The sequence below is a fragment of the Saccopteryx bilineata genome, chromosome 2 (assembly GCF_036850765.1).
Source record: "Saccopteryx bilineata isolate mSacBil1 chromosome 2, mSacBil1_pri_phased_curated, whole genome shotgun sequence".
Taxonomy (NCBI): domain Eukaryota; kingdom Metazoa; phylum Chordata; class Mammalia; order Chiroptera; family Emballonuridae; genus Saccopteryx; species Saccopteryx bilineata.
The window spans coordinates 44248594-44269090 of NC_089491.1; the positions used below are offsets into that span (position 1 = coordinate 44248594).

General features: G+C 38.6%; 2 protein-coding genes across 2 annotated transcripts in view; one reads left to right on the forward strand and one right to left on the reverse strand.

Annotated features, from left to right (window-relative positions):
- KIF27 (kinesin family member 27) overlaps positions 1-20443 on the forward strand; it is a 93561-nt gene extending 73118 nt beyond the window's left edge. The window contains exons 14-17 of the mRNA XM_066256986.1: positions 4955-5161; positions 8603-8801; positions 10935-11099; positions 14934-20443. Of these exons, the coding sequence (XP_066113083.1) occupies positions 4955-5161; positions 8603-8801; positions 10935-11099; positions 14934-15418 (1056 nt within the window). The 3' untranslated portion in view covers positions 15419-20443. The remainder of the gene's footprint in view (positions 1-4954; positions 5162-8602; positions 8802-10934; positions 11100-14933) is intronic.
- RMI1 (RecQ mediated genome instability 1) overlaps positions 1-20497 on the reverse strand; it is a 274637-nt gene that overhangs the window by 159893 nt on the left and 94247 nt on the right. The window lies entirely within an intron of this gene.

The following is a 20497-nucleotide window of genomic DNA, read 5'->3' on the forward strand; positions in this document are numbered from 1 at the left end:
CAGGGGGCTGCATGCAGCCAGCAGGCCGTAGTTTGGGGACCCCTGCTCTAAACCCTGATGAACATAAAAAAGCAAGTTACAGAAAATATAATAAAGCCATACTTACCACATTATTTACACAAAGCAATGTAGTGGTCATTTGAGGGGACATATTAAGGCAACCTTGGTAGATTGGCATCTTGAGCTAGATTATGAAAAACAATATACTATATTGATCAATATAGAAAAGGACATTTTAGATAGAACACTGTTAAATAAAACATAGAGATGGGAATGAGCAAATTACATTTGCAGAAAGGTAAAGCATCGATTACTGTCATCAAGAAACATTTAGTTTTGCCTAATGGGTGGTCGTTCAGTGGATCGAGTGTTAACCTAGGATGCTGAGGTCCAATGTCTGCTTGAGTGCACACTCTCCAGCTTGAGGATGGGATCATCAACATGATCCCAATGTTGCTGGCTTGAGCAACGGGTTGCTGGCTCTGCTGGAGCACCCCCCCCCTCCATCAAGGCACATATGAGAAGCAATCAATGAACAACTAAAGTGACATAACTATGAGTTGATGCTTCTCATCACTCTCCCATCCTGTTTCTCTCTCAAAAAAGGAAAGAAACGTTTGGTTTCTTTCCCATGTGGAATTATATGATTTTAAACATAGGGTTTTGTGGTAAAATAGAGGAGTGTGCATACTACCTATTTAGTAGTCACTGTGGGTTGGTGTGAGGGAGTGATGAGCCTCCAGCAGTTGGTGGAATTCCATTAGTCATGGGGGCTTCTCTGCCCCACTCTTCCAGACGGTTACTTCTCCTTAGTGTAGTTCTGAAGTGGGCTCTGCTCTTCTCATTTGTCAGTCCAAGCTTATTATTACCAAATAGATCCACCAATAGCAGATAGAAGGGAACAAGAGATGCTTATGTGACACAAGACAACAAAATCTAGGTGGAGAGGTTTGCTGTTTTGAGGACTTTAAACTTGCTTAGAATTATTTTCTTTTCACAATAAATCAAAATATTTTTCTAACTGTATTACTTCATAGGAAAGTGATAGGTTTTAGATCACTATACCATTTAATATACTAAGCGCCTGACCAGGCGGTGGTGCAGTGGATAGAGTGTCGGACTGGGACGCGGAGGACCCAGGTTTGAAATTCTGAGGTCACGAGCTTGAGCGTGGGGTTGCTGGCTTGAGCATGGGATCACAGACAGGATCCAAAGGTCACTGGCTTGAGCAAGGGGTCACTTGCTCTGCCGGAGCCCTGAGTCAAGGCACCTATGAGAAAGCAATCAATGAACAACTAAGGAGCCGCAAGGAAGAATTGATGCTTCTCATCTCTCTCCCTTCCTGTCTATTTGTCCCTGTCTGCCCCTCTCTCCGTCTCTGTCACACACACACACACACACAAAAAGAATTTAATATAAGCAAATCACTTCCTTTGGTAAAATCGAGAAAATCCATAAACTAGTATTTTTTTTAAATTACTTGTTTTTCTAATAATGCAGAGCAGTTGCCTTAATTGAGGTATAGGAAAAAATATAAGAACTATTATATCTGTTTATTTCATATTTTAAATTTCATGTTTTAGGATCAGAAGGTACATATAACTTATTGAAAAATATACATATATGTAGTGCTTGCTCAAAAGCTTTTGTTTTCTTTTTTTACTGATTGGAATGTGTGATCTAAAAGGTTTGGAGACCACTCTCAGATCACTGATCACTGGACCAGCAGCAACAGGATCACCAGGGAGCCTGTTAGAAATGCAGAGCCTGCTGAATGAGAAACCTGCATTTTAACACGCTCCTTTGGTACACAATAAAGTTTTAAAAAGTGCTCTGCCATACAGGATAGTCAGTTCTCGGTAATATACAGTTTGAGTTATGGCAAATTTCATTCTGGGACAGTTTCCTATTGTCACTCACTTTGTCAGCCTGTACCTTTGGCTGGGTTAGAGGGAACCACAAATATTTACTCACTGCAGCCTCTCTGCAGCAGGCTAGTCTCAGGGGTCCATACTCGCTGTACTACCTTATAATACAGTGTGTCTGTAAAGTCATGGTGCACTTTTGACCGGTCACAGGAAAGCAACAAAAGACGATAGAAATGTGAAATCTGCACCAAATAAAAGGAAAACTCTCCCAGTTTCATACCTATTCAGTGCAGTTTGATGTGGACTCATGCACAGATTTTTTAGGGCTCCTTAGGTAGCTATCCCGTATAGCCTCTACAGACTCGTCACTGACTGATGGCCTACCAGAACGGGGTTTCTCCACCAAACGGCCGGTTTCCTTCAACTGCTTATCCCATCGAGTAATGTTATTCCTATGTGGCGGCGCTTCGTTATAAACACGCTGATATTCACGTTGCACTTTGGTCACGGATTTGAATTTAGCGAGCCACAGAACACACTGAACTTTCCTCTCTACCGTCCACATCTGTGGGCTGCTCCTCTGTATACACGGTATTACTGTCATCATCTGTGCATGCGCACATGCTGCCAGATCATCCTACAGAAACTGGGAAGGTTTTCCTTTTATTTGGTGCAGATTTCACATTTCTACCCTCTTTTTTTCTTTCTCTCTCTCTCTTTTTTTTCTATCATCTTTTGTTGCTTTCCTGTGACCTATCAAAAGTGCACCATGACTTTACGGACACACTGTATTTTGATGCTTTGATCCAAAACTATAGGAACTAAACTTTCTACATTTGTTTTTTGGTAAAAATACAGGGGTGGGCAAAAGTAGATTTACAGTTATAAAACAACATACAATTCTTAATAATAATACAAGAATAAACTGTTTCATGTACTCACAACTGTAAACCTACTTTTGCCCACCCCTGTATAATCACTATGCATTCCTAAGTCAAGTATGTTCTTTGGATAATTTAAATGTATTTTCTGGTTACATACCATTTCCCTTAATTTTAGAAAAGTAGTTCTGGATGTCACTCTATTCTTTAGGTGGATTAGAAATACATTGTTTTCCTTGAAATGCTGGAGAGAGGGGTGGAAAGAAATACTTCAGTCATGTAACCAAGACATAATGAAAATATTTTTTCTCTTCTTCCTTCATTAACTCATTCAGTAGACACTAAGTTTAAACTGTGTGTTATATACTGTGCTAGGCAATCAGGACTGAATATAGACAAGATACTCTGCCCTCAAGCATCTTAAGTGGAGTGACCACCACCACATGTACAGGTATACAGAGATGTATATCCAGGTCTCAGCAAGTCCGAAATAACTTCTTACCAGACATTTGGCTCCTTCCCCCCAAATAACGTTTTATTCTGATAGTTAAATCAACTGCTAGATTTTTTTACTCATCATATTTTTTTTTCTACAAAGTAAATCTTCTCTGGCATATGAAAAAAATGTTGTTATGCTGCCACCATTTTATTTTTATTTTTTGTATTTTTCTGAAGTGAGAAGCGGGGAGACAGGCAGACTCTGCCATGCACCTGACTGGGATCCACCCAGCAAGCCCACCAACGGGCGATGTTCCGTTGCAACTGGAGCCATTCTGGCACCTGAGGCAGAAGTCATGGAGCCATCCTCAATGCCCGGCCATCTTTGCTCCAATAGAGCCTTGGCTGCAGGAGGGGAAGACAGAGACAGAGAGAAAGGATGGGGGTTGAGGGTGGGCAGTGGAGAAGTAGATGGGTGCTTCTCCTGTGTACCCTGGCTGGGAATCAAACCCAGGACATCCACACGCTGAGCCAACACTCTACTGCTGAGCAAACTGGCCATGGCCACTGCCACCATTTTTAATGCCTATATTTTCCCTACAGTGACATTTCCTAGAAATCTTATGTTTCATGTCCTTAAATTCTCACTTTTTTTTAATACCATGCTGTTTTTTCCTTTGACTCATTACTAGTTCTTAATTTATTCTTAATCTATTTCTTCTTTCCCTCCTAGAAATATACTGTTTTAATAGATCCTTGAAGAAACATCAGGGAGTCTACACATCTCACTGACACACAATACACACTTTAGGAGCTAGGGAGGGAGATATATGACAAAATTGCTAATCCTAGGGGCTGAGGCTTTGAGTATGCCCCTTGGAGATCAGCATTTGCTCTACAACCTTGGGAAGTTTCATAACTCACTTAAGCTTCTGCCTCTTCCATTTTACTACATAGGTTTATTGCAGGGATTCAGTGATTATGTTATATATGTGTATACAGTGCATTGTATAGCATAGCAGCCTTTCAATAAACATTCCTTTCTTAAAGTTTAGTGGAAGAAAGGTAATGTCCAGTAGACTCAAATACAGCAGGTTCTTGAATAAAATCATTTTGTTCAAAGTAATTTTGTTAGAATGTTGATAGGGGCAAAAATCGATTCCAGGCCAGGGCCACTCTCTGTGTATAGTTCTCACATTCTCCCCATGTCTGTGAGGTTCTTCTCTGCGGACTTGTTTCTCCCACATCCGAAAGCTGTGCATATCAGATGAATACATGTGTCTAAACTGGCTCAGCCTGAGTGGCTGTAGGTGTGAGTGTGCCCTGCAATGGAAGGGTGTCCTTCCCAGGATGGGTTCCCACCTTGTACTCTGATTTTCAGGGACATATTCTGGCCACTGTGACTCTGAAATGGAATCAGTGGGTTGGAAAATCACGATCTTATTTATTTTTATTGTATCTTAAATGTATGTGTAACTCACATTTATTTTAATGTTTAATATTAGAAGTGTTTTGGGTCTTTATTTAGAGGTTTAGCGACTTTTTTGTGTCCAACTGTATGTCATAGGAACTTTATTCTTGTTCATATCAATTAGCGTATGGCAAAACTGGTTTTGTTATACATTGTTTTGCTTAAATTTGCAGTTTCCAAGAATCTATCAACGTTAAATGAGGACTTAATGCAGCATAGTAAGACTTTAGTACATGACAAAGTCCAAGCTTTACTATTTCATTTAAAATGAGTGATTTCTGTTGTATTGTATTTAGGAAGAACATGTTCTTTTCCAACTTGAAGAAGGGATTGAAGCTTTGGAAGCTGCAATTGAATACAAGAATGAAAGTATCCAGAGTCGCCAGAACTCACTCAGAGCTTCATTTCAAAACCTCTCCCATAGTGAAGCAAACGTCTTGGAAAAACTGATTGGCTTGACCCCTACTGAGATTAGAGCTCTCCTTTTCAGATATTTCAGTAAGGTTAGTTTTTGAGGCATAGAGGATATTCCTCTAAAGAAGGGCCAGGGTGCTTACATATCTCATGTTTATTTAGAATTTTTAAGGAAATTGAAAGGCTTAAAAGATTTGACGGTGTAACTCCAGATTTAAGCATGATGTCTCTTTATAGTACTACTGTGTGTTGTCATCTGAAAGTTTTGTGATTATCCAAGTATGTAGGTCTTAGTGTGGGTCTTAAAATTGAAGGTCCTTTTGAAGAAGAGTTTTTAAAATAGTTTTTAAAATCAAAGAATTTGAGCTATATTCCTCAGTCACTACTCCCCCCCCCCCCGAAGTTAGAAGTGGGGAGGCAGTCAGACAGACAGACTCCTGCATGTGCCCAACCGGGATCCACCCGGCATGCCCACCAGGGGGAGATGATCTGTTGCGGTCGGAGCCATTCTAGTGCCTGAGGTGGAGGCCATGAAGCCATCCTCAGTGCCCGGGCTAACTTTGCTCCAGTGGAGCCTTGGCTGTGGGAGGAGAAGAGAGAGACAGAGAGAAAGGAGAGGAGGATGGGTGGAGAAGCAGATGGGCTCTTCTCCTGTATGTCCTAATCAGAATCGAACCTGGGACTTCCACATGCCAGGCAGATGCTCTACCGCTGAGCCAACCAGCAAGGACCAGTCACTACTATCATGATGGTTTCTAAATTTGGATATTGTTAATCAGCATTCTTGAAAAGTCAAGGCCTCCAAGTGTGGGCTCTCTTTCCTTCGTTGCTATTGGATAGGGGGACATTTACTTTTTTTTAAGTGAGAGGAGGGGAGATAGTGAGACAGATTACTGCATGTGTGCCCGACCAGGATCCACCCAGCAATCTTCATCTTGGGCCAGTGCTCAAATCAACTGAACAGTTTTTAGTGCTTGAGGCTGATACCTTGGACCAGCGAGCTATCCTCAGCATCCAGGGCTGAAGCTTGAACCAATCGAGCTGTGGGAGGGGAAAAGAGAAAGGGAAAAGGGAGGGAGAAAGCTGCAGATTGGGAGCTTCTCCTGTGTGCCCTAACCCGGAATCGAACCCAGGATGTTCATACACTGGGCTGACGCTCTATTCACTGAGCAAGCTGGCCAAGACCTACTTTTTCATCATGACCTGTGACTGATATGGAGATGAAGTAGTGCATCACTGGCATATAGTAATAGATTTTAGCATTATCTTGAATATGCTTAACATTAGTTATTTTTTATATGTATTTGACAACTTACTGATCCAGAGATATTTCATACCATGGGGAACTATATCCATCTTTTCTCTAATGCATTTTCTTAAGATAGTGGTTCTCAAACTTTTTGAAGTTGGGGCGCATTCAAAATCCTACAAATAATTGTAGGCGCACTATATACAAATTTCTGAGAAATGTTATAATAATTAAGTCAAATATTAAAGAAAAAAATAAAGTCCAAGTATGCTTTTATGGTAATTAAATGAAATAAATACGACAAAATTAAATTTATTAGATTAAAAAACATTTTTATGTTACATTTTTTGAGTTATGCTTTTTAGAATTCATAAAAAAGAGGGGTTAAAAAATTAAAAAATGATGCCCTGGCCGGTTGGCTCAGCGGTAGAGCGTCAGCCTAGCGTGCGGAGGACCCGGGTTCGATTCCCGGCCAGGGCACACAGGAGAAGCGCCCATTTGCTTCTCCACCCCTCCGCCACGCTTTCCTCTCTGTCTCTCTCTTCCCCTCCCGCAGCGAAGGCTCCATTGGAGCAAAGATGGCCCGGGCGCTGGGGATGGCTCTGTGGCCTCTGCCTCAGGCGCTAGAGTGGCTCTGGTCGCAACATGGCGATGCCCAGGATGGGCAGAGCATCGCCCCCTGGTGGGAAGAGCGTCGCCCCTGGTGGGCGTGCCGGGTGGATCCCGGTGGGGCGCATGCGGGAGTCTGTCTGACTGTCTCTCCCTGTTTCCAGCTTCAGAAAAATGAAAAAAAAATTAAAAAATGATAAAAAAGTTATCTTTTTATATAGAGAGAGACATTCTTAGTAAGATTTAGTAAATTCAGCAGGTCCTGGTACAAATGTGTTAAGTTTTTTCATTCTTGTGTTTATGAGAAGCATGAGCCTGATGTGTCCTAGCGATTTCTTCAATGTTTGGGCTTATATTTGAAAGGCAGACTCTCATTTCCTCGTCAATACATTGAAGAATTCCTTTCTTTTTACTCTTGTGTTGAGTGCAGAAAACCCCCACCATACATATCATCTTAACTTTACACCAAACAAAGGATAGAAGAAACTTGCCTTCAGTCTTTCCAGGGAACATGGGGGGTAGTGTAAACAATCCAGCACCACAGCTTAACAGCCTTTTGCAACCTAATCAGGCAAGTGAGGTGGGGGGTTGGGCAGACTGTCGGTTTATAGCCAATTCCCCACACCTCTGTCCCCCCAAAATCTAAACTCCAAAACCCTGTTGGTTTTCTGGTCCCCAACAGACACATATTTCTCTGGAATACTATAGGGCGCACCTGGAAATCTCCTAGGGCGCGCCAGTGTGCCCTGATGCACACTTTGAGAACCACTGTCTTAAGGTATATACTATGAAGTGTTAAATTGATAACTTTTTTCTCTGAAAAGTGTATGCAATTTAGGGAGTACTAGATGATTAATGGACAAAACACTGAAGTTTTAAAATAAAGTTCTAAGTGTTAGACAAGTGACATAAAGATGAAAAATTAGTAGAAATGTTACACACAACCTTCCTCATGGATAATTACTGTCAGTAGTAAGCTACTGTTATTGATGAGATTGCATCCTATTGCTGTCTGTGCGGAGGGCAGAAAAATGGTGGAATACGGTCTAAGGTTTTGCTATAGATAACTCTTTTGTGGTGCTCTTAGATCAAGTATTCTTAACCCAGAGCATCCAGGCCAATGTCAGTGGATTTTGTGGTCCTGAGAATCAGTTGTAGAAATGATTATTTTTCTAAAAATGTCATTATATTATTAAACTCTGTGACACACCTTTTTACTTCGTACCAATGCAGAGAGGAACCTAATGGACTAAATGCACAATCTAAAACCAAACTCTGTGTTTGGATTTTTTAAAAAATCTGTCACTTATTAAAACATTCATTTGGACTTAACACAGAGAATTATTTAGCTGTTACAAGTCTTTAGCTTCTCAATATCTTATTAGAGAAGTAGAATAATAGAACTATAAATATTAACTACAAGATTATAAATGTCTAAGAAATGTTGAAGGGATAATTAGTAGAGCAACAATACTTAAATAAAATTGCTACCAATTCAGAACCAAATAAATGCAAAAGGCTGTTAGGTTATTTTGGTGGGTATGTTATCAAGCATTTGCCTGGTTCCATGGTGATTAAGGAAGTTCATCTTATATAGTCTAACAGAAGTAGATTAATTATTGTATTGGGTTACTTAAGACATACTTAAAAGGTCAAAAAATATATTTGCTAGGTGGTTAATTTGCGAGAAGCTGAACGAAAACTACAGTTACAGAATAAAGAACTCAAAATGAAGATTCTGGAATGGGATAATGTGGTTCGTGAGTTGGAGTCTGCACTGGAACATCTGAAATTGCAGTGTGACCGGAAACTGACCTTCCAGCAAAAGGAACACGAGCAAAAAATGCAGTTGCTGTTACATCATTTCCAAGGTTCCTGCCCTGTTGTCAGTTCTGTATAGGTGATGTGTAGGAGAGGGGTTTGGGAAGGAAGATGGAATAGCATATGATCACTTCAAAGTCCACCATATATACATAGTTATTACTTTTACATGTTTTTGTGCTTTCCATGTTTTGGTTAGCATATGTTGGAATAACTGCCTTTGATGTCAGGCTACTCATGCTTGAAATGCCAACCCTTGTTCTTGTGTAGCGCTACACAGAAGAACTGCTGCAATCCTGTTAGTTTGTTGTTGGTCTGGTTTTTATGAAGAGATGTGGGATGACTTCTGGCTTTGTGGTGTACAGCTGAAAAATTTCTCTCTCCTAAGGACATAGTACCTTGATATTTAAATTACTTTCCCTTTATAAAATTAAAGTGATAGCCTCTGTCAGATTTCTAGTTATGTTTTTGTTATAATTTTCAGTTGATTATAATTTTTATACATTATGGTTATATCTTAGGTCAAAACTAGCCTGCCATTGATGTACACATACTGTTATCAGTGCACAGTAATTCAACCATCAGCTCTGCTGTGGAAAGAGTTGTCATAGCATTCAGTCCTCACATTACCTGAGCATATAGCTGGTACACAAACAGTTGCTATGACAACAAAATCACTGCCAGCCAATACTGGTAACACTTCAATCCAGGCTGCTTATCTGCTTAGTCTTGATTCTTATGAATCTATGGCTTGAAATGAGTTTAATGGGTCTGGAAGAAGCAACCCGAGGAAGCAGAAAATTGGGAAATACATGAATTTGAAGGCTGAGGCAATTTGCCTCTAAGTTAATTCTGTAACCACTTAATTGGCATCCAGTGGCCTGATAACAGGATTTTCTTGACAAAATGCTATACATCGAATCATTTAACTGTATTTTAGTTCTGCCTTAAGGTTCTAAAAGTCATTTTTATTAGAATTTTTAATGTATAAGGTGGGGCAGAAGTAGGTTTACAATTAAGTATGCAAAAGTTTTTATTATTAATTATTGTATTATTTTCCATACAAACAACTGTAAACCTAGTTTTGCTCCGCCCTGTGAATATACAAATAAACTTAGATCAAATTTTACAAAACAGCCAATTATAACAAAAGAAAATTACAAACCAGTAGGACCATTTTCTAAATTGACCAATAGGAAAGAGTAGGTCTAAAAGTCTGTATTTTTTGAAGGTTACTGAATTTTACTGGTTTTAGAACATAACCCAATGGGAACAGTTTTATTTATTTATTTATTTATTTATTTATTTATTTATTTAGTGGCAGAGACAGAGAGAGGGACAGGCAGGAAGGGAGAGAGATGAGAAACATCAGTTCTTCGTTGTGGCTCCTTAGTTGTTCATTGATTGATTTCTCATATGTGCCTTGAAGGGGGTGGGGAGCTACAGCAGACCGAGTGACCCGTTGCTCAAGCCAGCAACCTTGGGCTTAAGCTGGTGAGCCTTGCTCAAACCCAATGAGCCTGCACTCAAGCTGGCGACCTCAGGATCTCAAAATCTGGGTCCTCTGCGTCCCAGCCCTACGCTCTATCTACTGTGTCACCGCCTGGTCAGGTGGGAACAGTTTTAGACATTCATAAATATTAAAGCTTTAAGTTATAGTGTAGCATAAACTAGAACTTATGCTATTTCCCCTTTTTTATGGTGGTTTCCTATGTAATTTAATCTTTCTAGCTTATTTTGTTTGGCAGGCTATTGTGTTTTGTTTTGTTTAGGTGAGGTTTTTTTGGTTGTGTATTTTCTGGGCCTATAAACTTCAGGCTTTATGATAAACACAAACTTTATGATATTGATGCAGCTGAGGGACAGAGTTCCAAATGTGAACTTTTCATAGAAAAAGAAAACCTGTTATTCTAGGAAAAAATCTAGTTAGTAGCTATTCAGGAAGGGCTTATGAATCATAAAAATGTGGTAGTTGGTAGGGGGTAGGGTAGAGAAGATGACTAAGGCATCAATCCTACTTTGAAAAATTTTATAGGCAGAAGACTCCAAAATGTAGTTGAAAGCAAATCCATTCAGGTAACAGATACATTGTAACATATGTTACAACACAACTATATATATTAGAACATAACTTTCAGTCATTTATTTTAAGTTGATTTTAAATGTAAATTTCTGTTTTTCAGAGCAAGATGGGGAAGGCATTATGGGAACTTTAAAAACATATGAAGATAAAATCCAACAGCTGGAAAAAGACCTTTATTTCTATAAGAAAACCAGTAGAGATCTTAAGAAGAAACTTAAGGAACTGTCAGGAGAAGCAGTTCAGAGGCAACTAGTACCATCTGAACGTAAGACATTTAGTGCTTCTTGTCATGCTAACACTGTTTTCTAGCATTTGGTAAAGTCAGCCTGATTTGGTTATTTAGGATTAGATTTTTAACTTCTATTTGACTCTGTAAACAAAACTAGTTCTCTATGTATAGAGAAACTAGTTCTCTATGTATAGTCAAAACTAGTTTCTCTATGTATAGAAAAGAACCACAGGATTCCCTAGCAGGATAATTCAGTTGGTCACAGCATGGTCCTTATATGCAGAGGTTGCAGGTTCGAGCCCTGGTCAGGGCACATACAGGAACAGATTGATGTTTGTCTTTCTCGCTCCCTTTCTCTCTCTTTCCCTTCCTCTCTTTTTAAAATCAATAAGTAAATGAAAATAAATAAAAGGGGGAATATTTAAGTGGCTTTATGATTACTTACAACTTCACTTGCATAAATGATTTAAAAAAAACTACAGGAAAAGTGAATGAATGGATGTGTGAAGGAAACTACATGTATTGCCTGTGTGCCATGGGTTTTTGTATTCCATAACTTAAAATAACCCTATAATCTAAGATAGTTATTATTTTCCTATTTTATAGTAAATTAAGCCTTCTGATTATCACACAAAATATGTAAAATAAATAGAGAATAATTAAAGTAATCGTAAAATAATATTATATGTAGTTCTAAGATCAGTCACATCTTTTTCATATCATGACCGCTAGAAACTTAAAAATATAATAGAATCCATTGTTGAGACACAGATTTTTTTTTTGCCTAATTATATGTAGAGATGTAGAAGTAGCACCTTCTGCCTGACCAGGTGGTGGCGCAGTGGATAAGAGTGTCGGATTGGGACACAGAGGACCCAGGCTTGAAACCCTGAGGTTGCTCGCTTGAGCGCGGGCTCATCCAGCTTGAGTGTGGTCTCACCAGCTTGAGCACAGGTTCGCTGGTTTGGGCCTGGGATTATAGGCCTGACCCCATGGTTGCTAGCTTGAGCCCAAGGTCGCTGGCTTGAGCAAGGGGTCACTGGCTCTGCTGTAGCCCCCAGGTCAAAGCACATATGAGAAAGCAATCAATAAACAACTAAAGATGCCTCAACGAAGAATTGATGCTTCTCATTTCTCTCCCTTCCTGTCTGTCTGCCCCTATCTGTCCCTCTTTCTGACTCTTTCTCTTTCTCTGTCAAAAAACCCCCAAAGAAACACCTTCCTAAATGAAATGCTAAAACATGAGAAACACTTTTGCAAATGTAAAAAGTGCCATGTAATATACCATCTTTTAGCCCACCAATTACCGAGAAATCAGTATTTCTAAAAGAATATATTCTACATTTAATAAAAGGATTGACCTTCCTTTAGAGAAAATATTCTTCTAATACTTTAAGTGTGGCTTATGAAAATTTGATTTTATAGCCTTTTAGAACATACCTATTTTGTATCCATAGAGACAATTGCTTAAAGATGGGTACAACAAAAGACTAGTGAAAAATCATCTGTATGTATAATGAAGTTTATATGTTTAATATAGAATGCAAGCAGAATTAACATAGTTTAAAAATTTTAAACTCAGGAGTATTTTAGAAAAGTGGTTCTAATGCTACCTTATATTTATGATATTTATAATTTACACTTATTTTCACAAGTAGTTGCATTTCACCCTCAAACTCAAGGTAGGTCAGTGTCTACTAACTATTTTTAGATGAAGGAATTAAAAGTTAAAGGAGTCAAGCAGGTAGAGGGAGGGAGAGAGAGAGAAAAAAAAAAAGACAGAGAAAGAGAAACATCATTTTGTTGTTCCACTTATTTATGCGCTCATTGGTTGATTCTTATATGTGCCCTGACTGGGGATTGAATCCACAACCTTGGCTGTTCATTGATTGCTTTCTCATATGTGCCTTGACCATGGACCTTCAGCAGACCGAGTAACCCCTTGCTCAAGCCAGCGACCTTGGGTCCAAGCTGGTGAGCTTTGCTCGAACCAGATGAGCCCGCACTCAAGCTGGCGACCTCGAGGTCTTGAACGTGGGTCTTCCGCATCCCAGTCCAACGCTCTGTCCACTGCGCCACTGCCTGGTCAGGCTATAATCACTTTTTATAGCCAAAAATTAAAAGTACTTAAGATGTTTCTAGGTAAAATAGCAAATTAGCTGAAATAATGATTATCAAGACTAGCCATCCCAAAAAAGTTGGTCAGATAGGTACAATTATCACTTTACATCTCCAAGATTATTTAACTTACTTAGAGGTTTAGGTATATAAATAATAAAGTAAACATTCAATAAGATACTAACTTCTGCTAAGTATTATCTGTCCTGGAATTGTTCTATTAAGTTCCAACATCTAAGCATCTTAAATTCAATACTACCATTTACCATATGGTCATTTTAAGAGATGTCTAGTAGACACAGTAGTATAAACATGGGTCATTTAAACACTAGGTGTCTAATGTTGGATATCTCAAATATGAAAGTGGTTTAAGTTAAATTGACCTTATGCTGATTGTTCTGTTTCCACTTAACATCTGTTTACATTTTAATTTTTTACAGGCAGTGTTTCAAATAAAATGTTCAGCTATATACTGCAGGCAGTATTTTAAGTAAATTTTTAAATTATATTAGTAAGTACCTCTGCATTACTACATTGAAAATCAGAAAGTTTAGTCTTTTGGCTGTATTTGTATGTTTGCAAAATATTTCTATCCTAAGACAATCTTTATCCTAGAATACTGGACCAGGAATGAAAGATAAAGCACCTTTGCCCTTGCCGGTAGCTCAGCAAACCTTGGAGCCATTTTCTGTGTTCAGCTTTGTGAGGATCTGCTAGTTCCCTATCAGGATATATGTCATTTGCTAGTTTAGGTTTTTTGTAAGAGAATTTTAAAAGCTAGGAAATCAATTCTGATTTAAAGCAGCAATCACAAACTAACATTCCTGCAGAAGCCAGGGAAGCCAAACCGAGTGGGACTGCGCATTGCTTGCAGGGGCACTCTGCTCCAATCACTGCTGCTAGCTCGGAAATTGTTCTTTTCTTCTAGAAATGTTGGAAGTCTATATTTTATATGAGACTTTCTAATTTTTAAATTGTGGGTGATGTATTATTTTATAGGCTAAGTAAAACCTGTCTGTGGGCCAGATTTGGCTTGGGAGCTACCATTGTGCAACTTCTGTTTTTAAACTTGGTATTTGTAGGACCAGACCTATACTAATCAAGTGCCAACATATTTTAAAGTTGGCATTTTTCATTCATTACATTAGGTCCAGTACTTATATGGACTTCCCGTTAGGTACGCTTTTATCTTTAATTATTAGATGATTCTATGATTTCAGGACTTCAAGCTTTGTTCCAGCAGGGTGTCCCCCATGGAGGGGCTATGCTCCCATCTCTGTTTTGATAGTAGAACCCCAGAGTATTTTCAGAGAGCAGAACCATGCTAGGAGTACTAACCAACACTAGATTTTCACACATAAAATGCCAAGTCCCAGAGAATCGCTGCAGATAGGGGGCAGAGACAATATTCTGAAATGCTGGCTTCACTTAGGCAGGAATTGGAATGTGACCACCAGTGGCAACCCACGTGGAGGGCAGGTGTGGAAGGGTGCCAGCGAGGGTTCCAGGGAATACCAAAGTCACTAGTAGACTATTTCTCAACTTTGTTCCAAGAATGAAATTCTTAGTCACATGTAAAATAATAATCCTTACTCACACTTCTATTTGTTTAAGAAATCATTTAACAAAAAAAGCTGAAAGACAATTTATATTAAGTGATAATAATGTAATTATGTAAAGATACCATGACTAAACTACCTGCTTTTGAGGAAATCTCTATAATTTTTTTTTTGCTCTTTGTGTTACTTTTAGATCATGATGATGGAGGTGGAATCCCGAACTCAGAAGAAGCAGGCATAGTTTCAGAAGAATTAATATGGGTATCCAGAACTGAAAGTATGAAATTAAGTGGGAGGGAAAGAGAATTAGACAGTTTGGCAAGCAGCTCAAGAACACAACCAAATACTCAGAAGCTCTGGGAAGATGGCCCAGAATTACCTCCAATTTATAGCTCTTTAGCACCCACTAGTGGGCATTTGTTAAGTGATGAGGATAAAGCAGAAATAGATGAAAATCCGTTTGCAAAACCTCCTAGTCAACCATCACCCCAAATTCAGCCAATGGGAATTGTGGGACAGCTTCATGGTGTCATGCCTATAAAGTTATGTCGCAAAGAGTTACGTCAGATTTCTGCTTTGGAACTATCAATACGACGGTCTAGTTTTGGAGTTGGGGCTGGATCTATGACTGCTGATTCTATTGAAGTAGCTAGGAAACTAAGTAACTTAAAAACTTAGTTACTAATAGAACTTTTATTCAGTATGTGTGCTAAATTCCTTTTTCTAACCTGTTAAAAATGAAAGCTTAAGCTCACTAACTGTTCCCTCAGGAAAAAGGAAGAAGAAGGAATCCCTAATCCTTTTGTATATTATATACATGTATATATCTTCTAAAGTACATTTGGGGAGTTTTAATTTGCTTTTCCATAATAGCCAAACACACATTTTCCAATACTATCAAGTAATGGAACATTTAAATATTTCCACTTGTAAATTTGTCTAAAATTCTTTTCCAGGCATATTTGAAGAATAGGACTAAGAGTAGAATAAACTATACTACTTGTCAAATGTATATTATTATATACAAGTATATTATTATATAAGTATGTTATACTTGCAGTAATTATATCTTATAAGTTTATGTTATTATTTTCAAATACAAGTATATTTTTGTTATTTTAAAAAGATCCAGTTAATTATTGCTGATGTCAGAAGGAAAGTCACCTACTGCATATATATTGACACAGCTGAAAATCTGTGCCAAAATGCAGTCTGTGGGCTAAGGCAGCTGGTGAGGCTTGTGGATTAAGGTTAATTGATGGTCCTCAGAGCCCACAGAGGTTGAGTGATCAGTATTGATTTTTTAATACATGGTCTCTGTTCTTTTTCTGGAATCATTTTTAGAATGTTATATTATTGGTTTTTTAATATTACAGAATATAAGTTTTCATTTCTCTCCTGCCCTATCTATTCAACATATCTCTCTTTATGATACTAAAAATGGGAGAAATGGGTGCAGTTCTAGGGAAACACTAGAATAACACTGAAGCATTCTAACATTTCAAGGGAAGATACTTGGTCATAGGGAGTACACCCATAAAGCTTGAAGTCTAGCCAGAGGAGCTTTAGCTAATAATATGATGGGCTTAATCTGAGATTTTTCTCTACTTACTTAGTCAGGCTTTGTACACAGGACATATTACATTGAGGCTGCACATATGTAAACAAAAACTTTTCTTCAAATATGTTTTGGGCTCTGGCCAGTGGCTCAGTGAATAGAGCATCGGCCCAGAGTATGGACGTCTCGGGTTTGATTCCTGGTCAGGGCACACAGGAATAGTAACCATCTGCTTCTCTTCACCTCCCTCTCCCCCTTCCCTCCTCTTCCCCTCCCTCAGCCAGTGGTTCAATTGGTTGGAACATGGTCCCTGGCGCTGAGGATAGCTCAGTTAGTCAGAGTGCGTAGGCCTCAGGCACTAAAAATAGCTTGGTATTTGAGCATCAGCCCTAAATGGGGTTGCCAGGTGGATCCTGGTCAGGGCACATGTGGGAGTCTGCCTCACTATCTCCCCTCCTCTCACCTAACTCTTGTTATATAATATAACTTTTGTTTGAAATTAAGAACTAAACACTGATTTGCCCAACATTAAATACAGTTTGTACTTCTGCATCATATTTTTCAATCACAGAAAACATCCCCTTATAATGACCAGAGAGGTATTTTATTACTTTTTAAACTAATGTTATTTTTCTAAACTTTCACTTGTAAAATAAACTTGTTTCTTAAATTAATTAATCTTTGGGTGGGACAGTAGCAAAACCACCCTTACTTATGAATGCCTACTCAATTAGTCACCCACTTCCTTGCTGACTCCATTTTTTCTTATCTGATGCTGTTACTCATTTTTTCTTTTGTCCCATTCTCTATTACTGTTGACCTGATCATCTTACTTAAGACCCAAACTGTAACTTGGTGCTCAAAGACTTAGTGGTTCCTTTTTTAGTTTCTAGAACTTCGGGAGTAGGGTTCCTTGGTCCCACAGCTAAAAACAAATTCCTGTAGGAAAAGAAAACCAAACCCAAACAAACTTCTAAAATGGTAAATAGTTTCTCTATCTCTTAAGTATGGTACCAAAATTCCTTTAAATTAAGGGTTAAATAGGCTTCTGTGGACTTACCTGGGACTGAACCACAGTATATAACATTGGCCTGATGAGAAACTGCTTCAACAATGAACTTACAAATGACCTTGGAAATTTTATTTTTAACAGAGACTATAAGAAGTTAGATTCTGGTTTTAAGTGAGTTGCCTAGTTTCCTTTGGTTTGTATGATATATATTTAATGTATATCATACATAAGGTATATATACAATATATAAATGGCAAAAGGCCAGGGCCTTAACAAAGCACAATTATATATTTATTAATAAATACATATTTATTAATGGAAGGTTTCAATTGTAAATTCCTTATAAGATTAAGCAATAATTTAGAAATAATTAATGCAAGAATGTATTCTGATGCTGAGATCCTGCTTGCCCAAGAAATGGACACATATTCGTTTTACCAGTGGAAATATAAACATATTTTCTGAAAGCCTCCTCACCAACAAAAAAAGAAAATTTATGTCCAACCAACAATGATTAGATTTAATAATGCAAATGTGAACTGACTTCTAAATAACAGATAAGTTTTTTCCTTCCTTCTAGTTAAACATATATATCCTTTATATGCTATGACAGAGTTCATATAAACACACAAACACAAGTGTAAATAATATATTCTGGAAATAAACTTCTTTTCATTCTAGTTTAGTAAGTACCCTCACAAAGAAAAATGAAGGCATCTGCCTAAGACAACTAAAAAAATTTTTTTACATATACTACTAATAAATTTTACTTTCTATTTCATATGCTTTCTTTTAAACATTTTGTCATTGTGTTTGCCTTTTTGCATATATATAAAATGTTTATAGTTTTCATTTTTTTTATTATGGGTATTTTCCCTACCTACACCAGAGCATTTGAAAGAAAACATGTTTGTGTCTGAAAAGTACTAGCTCTTTCCCTAACTCCAGAGTGTTATAGGTAACAGTGGAAGTATGTTCCATTGGGTAACTATGGGCAGTAAGAACATCAATCAGTGGAGGTGCTTTTATGCTTTAATGTTTATTTTATTTCGCTAATTGTTTTTTGTTCCTTTTTTGGGGGGAGCTCCCACAATTCTTTATATGTTCATGAACTTAGGGTCCAGGGCGTCAGCAAAAATACATGTGGTCTTCAATAATGTGGACTTGATTGCCACGATCATTTGGCTTGTTTGTATTAGTCCAGGTCGATAAAGTGATAAATTCTTATTTGAGAATGGGTATCTTATATGAAGAAAAAAGAAAGGTCTTATACTAAGTCTTAGAATGAGTCAAATCCTTAGCGGGTTTGGTTCTATAGTCAACACAAAGTCGTGTATTAAATGCAAGTGTGAGATATTTTGCTTTTTCAGTTATGTCCTTAGGCACATACTTGTGACTTTTTAAAACACCAGATTATCAATAGCTGAATGCTCAATGTCCACTATATCTATGAGCTCATGTCCACAATTCTCTCAACCTCACTGGAATTTTAAAAAATATTCATTTTTGTATACTTTACATTTATTTATTTATTTATTATTATTTTTGAGTCAGAGAGGGTCAGAGAGAGGGACAGACAGGGACAGACAGACAGGAACGGAGAAATGAGAAGCATCAATCATTAGTTTTTCCTTGCGCATTGCAACACCTTAGTTGTTCATTGATTGCTCTCTCATACGTGCCTTGACCGCGGGCCTTCAGCAGACTGAGTAACCCCTTGCTCGAGCCAGCGACCTTGGGCTCAAGCTGGTGAGCTTTTACTCAAACCAGATGAGCCCTCACTCAAGCTGGTACCTCAGGGCCTTGAACCTGGGTTCTCTGCATCCCAGTCCGATGCTCTATCCACTGCGCCACCACCCGGTCAGGCTGTATACTTTACATTTAAAGTTATCGCAAGTGGCAAGCCACCTTCATAATACTGAAGGTACTTTATATATATACAGTGTGTCCGTAAAGTCATGGTGCACTTTTGACCGGTCACAGGAAAACAACAAAAGATGACAGAAATGTGAAATCTGCACCAAATAAAAGGAAAACCCAGTTTCTGTAGGATGATGTGGCAGCATGTGCTCATGCGCAGATGACGACGTAACACCGTGTATACAGCGGGGCAGCCCACGGCCATGCCAGTTGAGATGTGGACGGCACAGAGGAAAGTTCAGTGTGTTCTGTAGCTCGCTAAATTCAAATCCGTGACCAAAGTGCAACTTGAATATCAGCGCATTTATAATGAAGCGCCACCACATAGGAATAACATTACTCGGTGGGATAAGCAGTTGAAGGAAACCGGCAGTTTGGTGGGGAAACCCCGTTCTGCAGGCCATCAGTGACGAGTCTGTAGAGGCTATACGGGATAGCTACCTAAGGAGCCCTAAAAAATCTGTGCGTGCATGTGCTCAACAATTACACCTAAACAAGACTACAGTTCATAAAGTGTTAAACGTCTCTGTTTTACAGGGTACAAATTGTGGCAACAAATGGAGCCCACATCGAACTGCACTGAATAGGTATGGAACTGGGAGTTTTCCTTTTATTTGGTGCAGATTTCACATTTCTATCATCTTTTGTTGCTTTCCTGTGACAGGTCAAAAGTTCACCATGACTTTACGGACACACTGTATGTATTTGTGTGTGTGTGTGAGAGAGAGAGAGACAGAGATAGGGACAGACTGGAAGGGAGAGAGATGAGAAGCATCGATTTTTTTGTTGTAGCACCTTAGTTGTTCATTGATTGTTTTCTCATATGTGCCTTGACCGGAGGACTACAGCAGACCGAGTGACCCCTTGCTCAAGCCAGTGACCTTGGGCTCAAGCTGGTGAGCCTTGCTCAAACCAGATGAGCCCATGCTCAAACTAGCGACATCAGGGTTTCGAACCTGGGTCCTCTACATCCCAGTCCTACGCTCTATCCACTGCACCACTGCCTGGTCAGGCTACATTTATATTTTCAAAAATTGAAAATAAACGTGGGAATGAGAGCCTTCTACAATAAATATCTCAAATGCTTTGGGTATATTGTATTTTTGAGCTCATGTGACAGTAGTGTTCATAGGGTGGGGTAGTAGGAGACTCCAATAGGGAGAAGTATTTTATCACTGTTATTGTTGACCTTGATCCTGAAAATAAAAAGCAAGATGACCTTTCATAAGTTTTGTTGTTTTTAAATTCTCTACAAACAATGCGCCCT